This window comes from Polypterus senegalus, chromosome 5, assembly GCF_016835505.1.
Source record: "Polypterus senegalus isolate Bchr_013 chromosome 5, ASM1683550v1, whole genome shotgun sequence".
NCBI classification, from domain to species: Eukaryota; Metazoa; Chordata; class Cladistia; order Polypteriformes; family Polypteridae; genus Polypterus; species Polypterus senegalus.
Window position 1 is genome coordinate 34,328,363 of NC_053158.1, and position 16,573 is coordinate 34,344,935.

The following is a 16,573-nucleotide window of genomic DNA, read 5'->3' on the forward strand; positions in this document are numbered from 1 at the left end:
TGATGACCTTTCTTTGCCAATGATTCTTTTCATATTTCTTTCCTATTTTTATAAATTTGTTTTACAAGGTTGAAGATTATTAATGCCCTTAAGGAAACAAAACTACATGAAGCTTTGGCATATCAAGTCATAATTTGTCTTTTTCTCTACTTTATATTTTATTGTTGCAAAAAATGAATCCTGAAAGTAGATTTTATATAGAATATTTGCATCTGTTAAAAATACAAATTGCAAATTAAAGTCTGGACTTTGTATATGATGCACGCTCTTAGACTGAAATGACACAGCCCATGTGTTCAAGAGCAGCATCCACGATTCAATGACGGCTCTGATGAAACGCAAGGCAGCATTCTGTTTGAGTTAGCATTTATAAGCCTGTCTGTCATTTCTGCCCCCATTTTGATCCAAGCTTTATTCCAGCACCCTGGCCCAGTGTGTCTCCAGTAAAGAGAAGTTCATTTGCTATAGCAGAGGCATAACAGAACCAGTTTAATTTCTGTGTAACTGTGCAGAAGGGACTAGTGACCAAATGTTATGGAGTTGTGGGCAAACTTTTGTCCTGTGTCTCCAGTAATACTACATGTGCCTACAGCAACATGATGTGCAGTCAGCAGCATGCTGAAGGGCAAACTTTCAAGTGCCCACCTTGTAGATTAGCAGGTCCATCTCAGCAGAGACCCTAACTTGGAAGTTAGTCTGCAGAAGCCATGCTGTCTTAAGACATTTTTTTCCCCAGTAAGACTTCTATATATTCTCTTTAGTTTATCATATTGCAATTTTTCCCATCCTCTTTCCACTCTAATAGGATTCTTGAGTTACAGCCATTTTTCCTTGTCTTTTTCCAGTGGTCTTCAAGAGTAAGTCATGAAGTCTCAGTAAAATATTTATAAAAATGAGTGCGGAAAAAATAGAGTTTACTTGAGTGTCATTTTTCCACATTTTTCAAGTATCCTAGGTTATTAACAGACATACTCCATCAGTCACATGCCTGTTTGCCAGAACCATATCACAGGAACAGTCAATATCATCAGTAGTAGATATGGATGGCCGACCTGATCGTTCTTCATCCATGACAGTGGTGCATCTATTAATCAACTTTTTAATCCACTTATAAACACTTTACTGAAACAAAATGTTGTTTCCACACTATGATGAAAGTCAACAATGGATCTGTATTCTTGATACACCTTTAGCTCACAAAAACTGAAAGATAAGCAGCCATAATGACAAAAATGTAACACAACAACCATTAACCAGATCGATGTGGACTTTGATGTATCACATTAATTTTCTAGCGATTTTCAGTTGTAGCCTTCATTTGTACAGCTTAGCAAGGTAATGGTGCAATCCTGTGAAGTCAGTCACATAATGTGATACACCTAGCGATTTAGTCCAACTAGTCTGTGACTTGCTCCAGTAAAGTCAAACAGGTTTGATTTTGTTTTTAATTGTAAGGTTGGGTTGTGTGTGAATGAGTGCTGACATCCAATGAGTGCTCATCTATACTAATAAAAGGCAAAGCCCTCACTCACTCACTCACTCACTCACTGACTCATCACTAATTCTCCAACTTCCCGTGTAGGTAGAAGGCTGAAATTTGGCAGGCTTATTCCTTACAGCTTACTTACAAAAGTTGTGCAGGTTTCATTTCGAAATTCTACGCGTAAAGGTCATAACTGGAAGCTATTTTTCTCCATATAATGTAATGGAGTTGAGTTGGAGATGGCCGTGGGGGGCAGAGTTTCGTGTGACATCATCACGCCTCCTACGTAAGTACATAGAGAACAAGGAAGAACTCCAAACAGCGATGAGCACAAAATGCCATTTCACAATTGAGAAGGCAGAAAAACATTATGAAGCAAATGATGCATACAAGCATATTCATAAGTACAGCTACTGCGGAAACAAAGCACAGCGTGAACCGTAAGTTTATATTAAATTAAGTTCATAGACAGGCTGCCACTAGCGTTTGTAATTTAGTGCCTGCCCATATAAGGCCGTCCATCAGCGGCAATCCAATACAAACACTGCCAGTAAATATTCACGGGTGAAGGACTGTGCTTATGCAGAGGAAGATGAGATGGTCAGGGTGGTGTTTGACACAAACTCATTGAAACTGCGAGAGAAACTTTTAAGTGCCGGGTCTTAGCTGACATTACAAGATGGCACCAGCACAGCTGGGAACCTTCGATGCAAGAACACCAAGCGGCTCACGTGAACTGACGCAGTGCACAGACAAAAAGCAACAGTTCCAAAGAGTGCTGAACAAAACCGAATTACACAATTGAGAAGGCAGCAAAAAAATATGAAACGTCTGATACATACAATCATATTCATAAGTGCAGCTACTGCGGAAACAAAGCACACGGTGGAAAAAGTGAATGTCCCGCTAAAGGAAGACAGTGTAAAAAAAAACACGTGCATGCAGTTTGTCACATCTCAGATAAAGAGGAAGACGAGCTGTTTATTGATGCAGTAAGAAACTAATCGATGAATGAAACCTCTTATCTTTACAACGATTGACAAACACGGAATGTAACTTGAACACAACACGTCATACAAATACAACCCTGATTGAAACAAATGATAATCAAATCCTTGATGACAGCAACATTCAATAACACTCACTAAATAACACTAAATGTATATATATACCCCGATCTACAGTACATACTCTCGCATAGACAAGCCACACGCTGTGGCGCAATTGTAGAGTCTTCGCCTCTAACGCCGACATTCGAGGTTCGATTCCCGAGAGGGGATGCACTGAGTATGTACGCGCGCTACCCGATTCATTTTACCTTCGCATCTCCTTGGTTTGGGACGTATGAAAAATATTGGGTTAACGCAGAATCATGTTACGTTATTTTTAAAATGTTTCCCTTTCTTAGCACAAGCAGAGCTGAGAAGCTTCAATGCATGTACTCCATAACACGTTAAAAAAAATAACGCATTTAATCACACTTTCAATTCCAAGCAAACGGGAACTTTTGTCAATGCATGATTTCCCGGTGCATTCATTACACTAATGCACACATCACAGCTACAAAAATGTTAGAGTCGGAATAAAGCACGTTCCTACGACTGATCATTTCGACTACCCGAGCGAAGCCTTGATAAAAGCATGGTTTTGTGCACACTGAAAAGCAAGCAAAATTAGATGCATTACAGAAAGTGGACTTTGTGGCTCTTACTGGGGATCATTGGACTTCCGTGACCGTTAGTAATTCTAATTACATCTAATTACAAAATGTTCAATGATCACACTGTTTTAGCCTAATGTACAAAATAATTTTGGCTAATGTTACTCAGAGTTTAAAGCACTTTGAGCTACTGTTTGTATGAAAATGTGCTATATAAATAAATGTTGTTGTTGTTGTTGATTAAGTTGGTCAAATTACCTTTTATGTTTCTGACTTATTTTTTTAAGAAGAAAAACTGCACTTTATGTTGAAATTTTGGGTATTATTATTTAAAGACAATACTATTCTGAAAATGTACTTAAAGTACTTAAACTACCACTTTATTTTTAAGTCTGCCCAATTTTAACCAGGGATGATATTTTTGTTTCTGTTTTGAATTCAAATGCAGTTTAAAAGCTTTTTTTTCAGAAATTAAAACAGCTTCAGTTTACAATATTCATGTCCATGTCTATTATTTGATTCTGTTGCCCACTAAAACCCTTTTATATTAAAAAAAAAATTACATTTGCGATTTGGGGCAAATTTACGTGCGATTACATACGATTAATCAAGATTAATTCTTACACAGCCTCTAATTAATTGGATTAATTTTTTTAAGTCCCACCCCTAATATATATATATATGTAGATATATATATGTAGATTTGTATATATATGTGTATATACAGTATATATGTAGATATGTATATGTGTATATACAGTATGTATATGTGTGTGTATATATACAGTATGTGTATATATATGTATATGTATATATATATGTATGTGCGTATATATATATATGTATATATATGTTTATATATGTGTCTGTGTGTGTGTGTGTATATATATATATATATATATATATATATATGCCAGCAACACTCATGACAATGACAAAACAATTACATTGTCAATCATGTTACGTTATTATTAAAATGTTTCCTTTTCTTTTACTTCTCCGCTGCCAATCGCAGGTATTTTGATTGATATATACACAGATATATATATATATATATACACAGTTATATATATATATATATATATATATATACACAGATATATATATATATATATATATATATATATATATATATATATATATATACAGATATATATAAATAGATAGATATGACAACAACACTCATATCAATGACAAAACAATTACATTAACAATCATCTTACGTTATTTTTAAAATGTTTGCTTTTCTTTTTCATAACTTCTTTAACACACTACTTCTCCGCTGCGAAGTGCGGGTATTCTGCTAGTATTATATACATTGTACTTCTAGTTGACTGCTCATTGGCTGTCAACTTTTGCAAACACAAGACCCACCTAGAGACCATAGCACATCACAACGATATTATTGAGTCACTGGGTGTGTGTCACACTACGTGACTGTATAAATGTAAAAAGAAACAAAGCTATGACTGCAAATTATTTGAAAAGCTGTGTAGTAAAACAATCTCTTTACTTTTAGTACAGGGTTCTTAGATTTGTTCAGTGCTCTTCTACTATGTCATTTCCATATACTTCCTTGTGTGTTTCACTAGTCACAATATAGACAGATAGAACTTTATGTCTGAACACACACCAGAATGACTAAAAATGAAGAAAATTTCAAAGCAAAGGAAAACCTCTGTCTTTGCAGTCACAATCACAGTGCGGAATTATGCGGGTATATGTCAGGATTAGTTTGTGAAAGGGAAGGTCTACAGGATGATAGTGAGACCAGCTATGTTAAATGGGTTGAAGACTGCAGCACTGACCAGAAAGCAGGAGACAGAGCTGGAAGTAGCAGAGTCAAAATACTAGGATTTGCACTGTGTATGACGAGGATGGAAAGGATTAGGAACGAGTGCATTAGAGGGTCAGCTTAAGTTGGACAGTTGGGAGACAAAGTCAGAGAGGTGAGATTGCGTTGGTTTGGACATGTGTAGAGAAGAGATGCTGAGTATATTGGGAGAAAGATGTTAAGGATAGAGCTACCAGTTAAGAGGAAAAGAGGAAGGCCTACGAGGATGTTTATGGATGTGGTGAGAGAGGACTTGCAGATGCTGGGTGTCACAGAGCAAGATGGAGAGGACAAAAAGATATGGAGAAAGATGATCCACTGTGGCAACCCATAACGGGAGCACCTGAAAGAAGAAGAAGATTGCTGTTTGGTATACAGGAGCCCCGGTAGTGCTTCTTGATACACTTCTGCTAAATAATTCTTTGGCTGAAAATCCTTAGTGTAAGTGTGTCAGAGAGATATACAGTATTGTTCATAATGGCACTCAGTTTTGTTTTCATTCTTTCCTCTGCTACTATTTTCCATAACTGAGCTTGCCCTTTTAATTGGCTTGTTAATTTGGTAGGCCTCTCCTGAAGTGATGTTACCAGCCCAGCACATTACAGTGTAGAAGATTGCAATGGCCACCACAGAATTATAGAAGATTGGAAGGATGTCACTTCCCACATTAAAGGAACACAGTTTCCTAAGGAAGGAGAGCCTGCTATGCCTCTTCTTGTATAGTTCCTCTGTGTTCCAAGACCAGTTCAACCTGTCATTGATGTGAACTCCCAAGTAATTGTAGAAGTCGACATCCACTCTCTAAATAGCGACTGGACAGAGAAGCTCTTTGGTGCGGTAAAAGTCAGTAACCAGTTCCTTGGTTTTACTGAGTTTAAGGTGCAGACAATTCTTTATGCACCAAGAAATAAAGTTCTCTGAATCATGTCATCTGTCGCATCCACTGTATCAATACTTCCCCTAAAATCATCTGAGAAATTTTACAAGTGTCATGACCTGGTGTTGTATTTATAGTTGGAGGTGTACAGACCAAAGAGAAAAGGAGACAGGACTGTTCCATGTGGTGCTCTAGTGTTGCTCACATCTGTATCAGAAAAACAGCCCTTGAGTCTCACAAACAGTTGTCTGTCTGACAGATTATCCAGGACAGCATATCACTTGCATATCACTTAATCTTATGATCAGGCTTCTGACTCGTTGCTTCTATTTTACATGTTTTTGCCATTCCTTTTCCTATGTTTTGCTCAATTCACATTGGACATTTTTCTAATTTTTTACTACAGTCTCACATCCTTCAGTAGTTCATCTTATATTAATATACCAATTTCATAAATAAGGTCTTCCTGTGATCAGCATTGCCTTTCATACCCATAAACATCTGGCTGCCTATTAATTCCATGAGTGCTCAAGATGAAAATCTAAACTGGACTGGGCAGCAGGCACTTCTGTATATCCACAGTTCTGTCTCGAAAGTGTCGGTGCTACAGGTAGAGTAAATTAAATCTTAAGAGTGAAAGGTGAGAAGAAAATGGGAATGATGCGTAAGATTTAAGGTGGGGAAGTTAACTTTCCAACCTTAGAGGTGCGGGGGCAAAGGCATTGAACAAGGATTGAGCTTGCTTGTTTATGTTAATTCCAGTTGTCACCTTAAAACTGTATGTAGCATTGACTGTATAATCATATATATTGTATTTTTCAGATGTCTCTTTTTTTTTTTTTAATATTTTAGCATTATTATCCTCTTCCTATTTGTGAAGAAAAGAATTTTGCATGAAGTCTGTGAGAATCTGCCATTTTCTCTCCTTGGCCATGCAGGATTTTTACTGGGTCCTCTCCCTTTTTTCCTCAGTTATTTAAGCAGATTGCCACCCATTCAAACACTGTTCTACAAAACTTCACCCTGGAGAAGGTTGAAATCCCATGTACATAAAATATGTTGGACAATTTAACCCTACATTATTATTTGATAGTTCATTTATGATATGTTTTAATGTGATATTAGTAGAATTCTCAACATGATTATATTTTTCAAATACTGATAAATAATGGATTCCACATTATCCAAGATTTCTTATTTATTACACAGTTTGAACCCAGTTGTTTTTGAAGGGTCTGTCAAATTCTAAGGCCTTCATGTTATCTTTCTTTTTTTATTATCTTAAACAGAATGATTGAGGACCGTGGGAGAAGAGAGGATACCATGGCAGAACGAAGACAGCTATTTGTAGAAATGAGTAAGTCTCAAATACAGTTTATTCTGTCCAGTGGAGTCTCCGCATTAAGGGCTAGAGAAAGCACTGATCCAGATCCCCAGAGGATGGTGGTGTTGTGCAAAAATTAAATAAGAAGTAAACTCACAATGTAATATGACATATTGTTAAAATGATTGTGGCATACTCAACATAGTTGTCTTAATCAAATTTCTGTGTTCTTCTTTATACTAAATGTATTGTTCTATCTATTAAAAATAGCTTGAAGACTTTAGACCTATAGAAAGCTTTTTTGTGATGAAATTTATAGGGTGCATGGACTTGCATATCTCTCAATTTTGGAGTAGTCATTATGAATCATATTGATTACTTATGTACTATAAGATTCAGCAGTTTCCTAATTGAACAAAAATTGGAAATTTATCATTATTAATTTATGTTTCTGCTGTCAGTGTTGAGCATTTGATGCTGATCTTTTAATTCTGTCCTTTGGTGGTTGCACTTAGTGACAAAAGAATATGTTGATCTTCATTTTTCTGTGAGTTTTTATGGCACTGTTCAGCTCATTGGTGCTTGTAGTCTAATATATTATGAACTGGAGTGCCCCTCCCTTGGTCCCCTTCACGTGAGGTTTTCTGGAGGCCATCTCTAGTTCTTCTTCGAATCTGTAATGCCCCTGATGCTTCCGATATTCCATTGCTTCTTCCATGTGCCTCCTTGCATATGGCTGCAATGATCTTTTCTCAGCCATGTGTAACGCTTAGGTCGGCATTCATGCTGCCAGCTCCATTTCATACTGCTTCCTTGGGGTTAAAAGCAACACTATTTTCATTTACTTTCCTGTCAGCCAGGATCCTTCCAAAGACTTGCTGGCAGCCACATTCTCAGACCAATGGATTCCAGAAATGAATTAGGTCCTGTAAGTGGTTGATTCTCTCTTTCTCACGCACACCTCACAAAATGGTACTAATTCTGCGAAAGAAAGAAAGAAAGAAAGAAAGAAAGAAAGAAAGAAAGAAAGAAAGAAAGAAAGAAAGAAAGAAAGAAAGAAGTATGTTGGCTAACCTCACAGCCGCACAGATACAGGATAGGATCTGCTCCAATTCCTTACAACCCTGTACTGAATTAGCAAAATCTTTATTTTGCTCATTATATGTATGAACATACTAAATGTATAAAAGTTGTACTAAATGTGTGTGGTGTTTAGAGGGATTAGTGTCTCACCTGACTACACAAACCCCTAAGCTAAAGTTTGAGAGATTCATATAAATTTATATTAATTTAAAGCTTTTTATATCCCATACATTTTCATAGGAATTGCAAAGGGTCCTTAAAGCCATACTGCAAAATTGCAGACTAATGAAGTGAATAAAAGCTATTTTGCATTTCTCAGTGACATATAAGCCACCAGTGGTTTTTAAAGTACATGAACAGTCTCCGTGAGAAGCACTTTACATAAAATAGATTTCTTTGTGATATTCTGGTTTTCTTTGTGTTTTACAGGAGCCCAAGATCTGGATCGCATTCGACTGTCTACCTACAGGACAGCCTGCAAACTCAGATTTGTACAGAAGAAATGCAACTGTGAGTAAATTAAAGTCATTGATTTGCTTAGGTCACATCTCAAGGGTTAAAGAGGTCATCAAGCTGGCAACAAAACTCAGAGCCCCTTGCAGCAAGGTCACCAGTCCCATTCCAGTTGAGGAAAGTGACAGAAAGTCAGTTCAATCCATTGACTGATGAGGAGAGGACAGCATTTGCTCCGAGATTTAGTTTCTGATGTGTTTGAGGTTTTTTTTTTTTCTTTCTTTCTGTCCCTAGTTGTTTACTGTCCTTCAGGGAATTTGACAAGAAGATGCAAAAACTGAAAGAAAATGAATGTGTTGTCACACCTGCAAATTGAGCATACATTTGTGGTCAGATTAGCCTAGTGATGCATCAATTCTTAAGGCATCCTTTATTCATTAGAGTACTCAGTTGATTGTGCAAATTAGCATGGGTGTATGCTGATTGTGCTGAGTGGACAATATCAAAATTAAGCATAAAATGTGTTGCCATTCTTGTTTGAATGTTGCTAATCTAGTCTTCACCTCATTTTCCCCATGTGTAATATGCTATGCATCTCATTGTCTGCTGTTCTGTTTGAACCCCTGTTTATGCAAGCCCATTCCTCATGACATTTTTTTTTACTGATTTTTGCTGCAAGTGAATTTATAATCATTGAATAATGAATGTAGTTAAAGTTCCAACCGACTGCATTCAACCAGAAATCTGTATCTTACTGCTACTCTGTCCTCCTCTGCATTCACCCCTACACACAATCCATTTTCAAGGGGCAAACAATTTCCTGATCCAAATGGGAATTTGAACAGAAGATGACCGACAATGCAGTTTGGCTTTGGCACTGTGTGAAAAATGACATCTGTACACATTGCTATAGTTTGCAACACACAGTCGGATTGTAGAAGAGACGCTCAGATCTAAAAAAAATTATTCTTTTGTTGACATTGAATTTTCACTGACATTGGAAAATAAACACTTTCTATTATAAGACGTTTAATTGAATTTCCACAGTGCTGTTTTTCAGTTGGTTTATGGCATCAATAGGCCTGAAGCTTGGGCTCCCCCTATCTGGAGCAGCATTGCTGTGGGGATTCAGCCATGAAATCTGTGCAGAAATGGTCTTGTAACATCGTTACAGAAGATGAATGGCTGCCTGTGAAAGTCTCTGCCATATGCCCCAACCTGGGCAGCTTTCATTTCTCTGCTTACAGAGGGCAATCATATTTTTTCACATTTTATGATTATTAAATCCAGTTTGTTAATCCTATTCACTCTAATCAACATTTGAAATGGAAGTCATTATTCTGTGATTAAAAGTTCAGTTAGTTTTAAAGCCAGTAAATATCGCAGATTGTTAGTACTGGTCACCTGAACCACTAATATATGCTATTTTGAGTCCTGTTCTTAAATGCAGTTTATTCTTAAAAAACAGCAAAAGCTGAGTGAGGGTGCTTTTCCCTGGGAACCCTTTATGCATCTCAATAGCAAAGATGTAGGAAATTGGCACAGAAATGTATTTAGAACTGCTCATCTCATTTTCATTGAGTGTTGTGCTCGGTCCACCACAAGCTAGTTGCTTCTTGTCTCTCACATTAGCTTTGGAATTAATACTTTTCTCACCTGTGTGTTACTCTTCAAAATAGGACCCACCACCTTGAGTGTGTTCCTTATTTTCTGTTTTGCTAGTTCTCTTATGTTTCCTGCCACCCCCTATCTGGAAATAAACCATCAATACAAATGGTGCAAAACCTACAGCACCATTAACTTTTCACTTATACCAGTAAGGTATCAAAATCAGTGTATACAGTATGTTTATTTTTAAATTATTATAAAAACGTGACCTTTTAAATATTTATGTTACTGCTTTTTTCTTTATCTCATATTTTAGTAAGGATTTAATAAAACAAGGGGATACATTTTTCCTTTAAAAAGTAATAATAAGGCATAATCCAGGGAGACACAGTTAGCCTTCTCTGTTTCTGTCTCACTCTCAACCCATTATCAACCAGTACAACACCCAGTATACAGTTAGGACCATAAATATTTGGACAGAGACAACTTTTTTCTAATTTTGGTTCTGTACATTACCACAATGAATTTTAAATGAAACAACTCAGATGCAGTTGAAGTGCAGACTTTCAGCTTTAATTCAGTGGGTTGAACATCACCAGATGCTGAGTTTCCTCCTTTTTAATGCTCTGCCAGGCCTTTACTGCAGCGGCTTTCAGTTGCTGTTTGTTTGTGGGCCTTTCTGTCCAAAGTTTAGTCTTCAACAAGTGAAATGCATGCTCAGTTGGGTTAAGATCAGGTGACTGACTTGGCCATTCAAGAATTTTCCACTTCTTTGCTTTAATAAACTCCTGGGTTGCTTTGGCTGTATGTTTTGGGTCATTGTCCATCTGTATCATGAAACACCGCCCAATCAATTGGACTGCATTTAGCTGGATTTGAGCAGACAGTATGTCTCTGAACACCTCAGAATTCATTCGGCTGCTCCTGTCCTGTGTCACATCATCAATAAACACTCGTGTCCCAGTGCCCCTGGCAGCCATGCACATCCAAGCCATCACACTGTCTGACTCCACCGTGTTTTACAGATGATGTGGTATGCTTTGGATAATGAGCTATTCCACGCCTTCTCCATACTTTTTTCTTGCCATCATTCTGGTAGAGGTTGATCTTGGTTTCATCTGTCCAAAGAATGTTTTTCCAGAACTGTGCTGGCTTTTTTAGATGTTCTTTAGCAAAGTCCAATCTAGCCTTTCTATTCTTGAGGATTATGAGTGGCTTGCACCTTGCAGTGCACCCTCTGTATTTACTTTCATGCAGTCTTCTCTTTATGATAGACTTGGATATCGATACGACTACCCCCTGGAGAGTGTTGTTCACTTGGTTGGCTGTTGTGAAGGGGTTTGTCTTCACAATGGAAATGATTCTGCGATCATCCACCACTGTTGTCTTCCGTGGACGGCCAGGTCTTTTTGAGTTGCTGAGTTCACCAGTGCTTGCTTTCTTTCTCAGGATGTACCAAACTGTAGATTTTGGCACTCGTAATATTGTGGGTTTTTTCTATTTTCACAGCTTAAGGAAGGCTTCTTTCACCTGCATGGAGACCTCCTTTGACCGCATGTTGTCTGTTCACAGCAAAATCTTCCACATGTAAGCACCACACCTCAAATCAACTCCAGGCCTTTTATCTGCGTAATTGATAATGACATAACGACGGACTTGCCCACAACTGCCCATGAAATAGCATTTGAGTCAATTGTCCAATTACTTTTGAGCCCCTGAAATGAAGGGATTGTTTTAAAAAAATGCTTTAGTTGCCTCACATTTTTATGCAATCGTTTTGTTCACCTCACTGAATTAAAGCTGAAAGTCTGCACTTCAACTGCATCTGAGTTGTTTCATTTAAAATTCATTGTGGTAATGTACAGAACCAAAATTAGAAAAAAGTTGTCTCTGTCCAAATATTTATGGACCTAACTGTATAAAGTCAAAACCCAACAGCAACAATACAACATATTGCATCAATTCTATATGGATGGCATAAAGATACTGGATGTGCAGGAACAAACAAACAATTACAATAGTTACTAGAAATAATTGAAAAATATTCACAAAACATGCATATGAAGTATGGACTGGACAAATGAAAAACAATTAATGTAGAAAATAGAATGCTTACAAAAAGTTGGGTATACCTTCAAAACTGTGGTGTATATTCCACCTGAAGCAAATGCTAGCAGTCAATAGAGTTTGTACCCTGAGGCTGTTCACATCATAGTGGGGAACTTCACCATGTGGATTTAAAAGCAGTGCTCCCCAGATTTCATCAGCACATTTAGTGTGCTACTAGGAGTATAAATGCCCTGGGCAAGGTCTACTCTAATATCAAACATGGCTTCAGAACTAAATTACTACCACACCACATCTGCTTTTAATCTGGCATATACCACTTTAGAAAGAGTGCTCCTATCACATTTAAGAGTATTAAAAACTGGCCTTAAGAGGCTTCTGAACAGCTGCATGGACTACTTCGAGAGAACAAACTGGGATATTTTTCAACATCAGGACCTGGAAGAGTACACAACCGTAGACATGTGCATCCTGAACTATCCTAATAAGAAGCCATGGATGACAAAAGACTTCCAGTGCCTGCTCAAGGACAGAAACACCGCTTTCAGGTCTGGTGATGGAGAGCAATACAGTGCTGCTAGAACCTAATTGAAAAAAGGCTAAGGCTGCTTAGAAGAGAGGGTTGAGGACTGCTTCTATAGTAACAATACAAGGCAGCTGCGGCAGAGGGTTCAGAACTTCACTGGCTATAATTCCAGCAACCCCTCAGCTGGTGATGGTGATGCCTCGCTGGATGAGGAACTGAACCACTTCTTTGCCCCCTTCGACGTAACGTCACCAGAGACAGCTGCTTCACATCCACCAGCCCGCAAATGGGCACATCCTCGTGGTGGAGGAGCATGAGGTGAGGAGCACACTAAGAGCGGTGACCTTGAGGAAGCCTGCTGGACCTGATAACATCTGTGGTCGAGTGCTGTTGGATTGCTTGAAACAGTTGGCTGGAGTCTTCACCAAGATCTTCAACCAGTCCTTATCCCAGTCCACTATTCCACCATGTCTGAAGTTCTCTATTATAGTTCCACTGCCAAAAAAGTCTACCATCAGCAGCCTAAATGACTACCGTCCACTGGCACTTACTCCTGTGATCATGAAGTGCTTTGAAAAACTGGTTTGAACTTGCATCATTTCAAGTCTTCCACCAAGGTTAGGCACACACCATTATACTTACAAGGTAAACAGGTCTCCAGAGGATGCCATACCCACAACTCTTCATACTGCCCTAACCCACCTAGAGCAGCAAGGGAATTATGCTAGGCTGCTCTTTGTAGACTTCAGCTCTGCATTTAATACCATCCTCCCTCATACAAAGGTGACCAAACTGACAGATCTGGGATTGTCTCACTCCACCTGCCTATTATGGATTATGGACATCCTCGCTGATCGCTCCCAGAGGGTAAAAGTAGGCCCCCATATCTCTTCAGACCTCAGCCTCAGCACTGGTTCTCCACACTCCACTCCAACACTCCAGCAACAGTATCATCAGATTTGTGGATGACACCACCATGGTGGGGGCTGATCTCTGGGGAGGTGAGTCCGTTTATCAGGACCAGGTGAAACTGTTGTCTGGGTGGTGCAGAGACAACAATCTGGTTCTTAGCACGAACAAAACCAAGGAGCTGATCATTAGCTTTAGGTGGAAGAAAATTAATATTTAGTCCCTTTATCATTGACGGGGATTGTGTGGAGAGGGTATCGAACTTCGGGTTCCTGGTTGTGCTCATATTGGAGGACCTGAGTTGTAGTGCTAACACCATAGAGCTGGTAAAGAAGGCACAGCAGAGGCTTTTCTCCCCAAAACTGCTGATGTCCTTCTACTGTTGCTCCATAGTGATCATATTAACTTATTGCATCTGTGTGTGGTTTGCCAGCTGCACTGCATCAGAGAGGAAAGCACTCCAGAGGGTTGTCACCACTGCTCAGAAGATCATCAGATGTCCTCTCCCATCCTTGGAAGATTTTTACAGTTCCTGCTGCCTGAAAAAGGCCTGGAGCATAATTAAAGATCCATCCCACCCCGTTCACTCTGTTTGAAGTGCTGCCTTCGGGCAGACACTTCAAGACCATAAAAATATGGACAAATAGACTAAAAAATTGTTTTTACAAAAAGGCTATAGCTGCACTAAATGATGCTCACACAGTGAAACTTTAAAGGGAACAAATTATGCATAAAATATCAGTAGAATGTGAAAAATGTTTTGTTGTGTAATATTATGTTTTGCTTTTCCACATCTAGAATTTCTCTTATAAATCTTGTGTAGTGTTGCAATTTCTTGCTGTTTCACACTGATAGGATAGCGTCCAATTTAGTTGTACTTGTGTTGTACTATATATATACAGTAATCCCTCCTCGATCGCGGGGGTTGCATTCCAGAACCCCCCGCAATAGATGAAAATCCGCGAAGTAGAAACCATATGTTTGTATGGTTAGTTTTATATATTTTTAGCCCTTATAAACTCTCCCACACTGTTAACATTATTAGAGCCCTCTAGACATGAAATAACACCCTTTAGTCAAAAGTTTAAACTGTGCTCCATGACAAGACAGAGATGACAGTTCTTTCTCACAATTAAAAGAATGCAAACATATTTTCTCTTCAAAGGAGCGCCGTCAGGAGCAGAGAATGTCAGAGAGAGAGAGAGAGAGTGTGACAGAAATGCAAACAATCAAAAAATCAATACGTGCTTTTAAGTATGCCGAAGCACCAAGATAAAGCGCCATTTTTTGAGGCGCATCCGTATCCTCTAGGCAAACAGCCTCTGTGCAAACAGCCCCTCTGCTCACACCCCCTCCGTCAGGCAGAGAGAGTGAGAGAGACAGAGAAAAGCAAACAGTCAAGCACCGCGCGGGAAGCACATCGTATACCATTGAGGAGTTTTATTTAATATGTAATACGTGCTCTGATTGGGTAGCTTCTCAGCCATCTGCCAATAGCGTCCCTTGTATGAAATGAACTGGGCAAACCAACTGAGGAAGCATGTAGCATAAATTAAAAGACCCATTGTCCGCAGAAATCTGCGAACCAGCGAAAAATCAGTGATATATATTTAGATATGCTTACATTTAAAATCCGCGATGGAGTGAAGCCGCAAAAGTCGAAGCACGATATAACGAGGGATCACTGTATATATATATATATATATTAGGCCTGCAACGATTAGTTGATGTAATCGACAACGTCGACTACAAAAAACCGTCAACGCGGATTTTTTATTGTCGACGCGTCATAAAAAGAACCTTCAATAGAGGCTCCAGTCACAAAGAATCACAATAGTTTTTGTAACTGCAATACACCACATGAATGTCTGGGGGTAGTATCATTTTTTATTGTTTGTCAAGACTGCACACAGTCCTACCAATGAAGAGGAACGTCTGAGGAGAAGAAGAATGTAGAGGAAAATAAACGTGGTTGCAATGGCAAGTCGGATAGAGGAGGGGAAGGAGATGGAAAAAAATTGAGAAAGAAACTTTCTAAAATGAGGGAGCACTTCACCGAAAAAGGAAAAAAATGTTGAATGCAGGTTATGCAAAGCGGAGCTTTCTTTTCACAGCAGTACCACCATGATGCATGAGCATCTGAAACGGAGCTGTGATGCTGCCGTCTCTTGAGAATTTATGCTGGTGCTGTTAGTTAGTTAGTTAGGGTCAGATCATGAGGGAAGGAAGAGCGTGAATGAGACTGAGAAAATAAAAGTGAAAAAAGCTAACTTTTACAAGTAACAAATTTACACCCGATCTGTTCGTTTTCAAATAATATTGCATTAGTGCGATGATGTTTTCTGATTGGTACTATTCAAATCATACAATGATTTCTTCAAAACGTCACATATATTTGTCTTTCCTTTTTTTTCCCCTGGTGCTGCGTGCTGACACCAGAAGGCGTGAGCTTATTCAGTGCTAGCAGGAGCACGCAGGTGACCGGTTGCTTGTGCTACTGTATAACAAGCTTGACCTGGCGGCGATCAAAGCACATGTACTGTGCCAGGCATGTACGGGGTTCACTGAGAAAAGAGGAGCCTTCATGGCTCACCTTGCAGAGGAACATTCTTTCCTGTGCATGTCAAGGAGTCCTGTGCAGACTGGGCAAGATCGGGGGAAAAAAAAACACGGCCACTGATTATAACCGCAAGGTGGTGCGCGAATGAATATGAATAATGTTGCATCTGTGCCACAATGTTTTGAGAAA

General features: G+C 38.8%; 1 protein-coding gene across 20 annotated transcripts in view; it reads left to right on the forward strand.

Annotated features, from left to right (window-relative positions):
• Positions 1 to 16,573, forward strand: part of dtna (dystrobrevin, alpha) — a 480,591-nt gene that overhangs the window by 321,193 nt on the left and 142,825 nt on the right. For all 20 annotated transcript variants that reach the window (XM_039754468.1, XM_039754466.1, XM_039754464.1 and 17 more), the window contains 2 exons: positions 7,144 to 7,211; positions 8,691 to 8,771. In XM_039754468.1, coding sequence (XP_039610402.1) covers positions 7,145 to 7,211; positions 8,691 to 8,771 — 148 coding nt within the window. In that variant the 5' untranslated portion in view covers position 7,144. The remainder of the gene's footprint in view (positions 1 to 7,143; positions 7,212 to 8,690; positions 8,772 to 16,573) is intronic.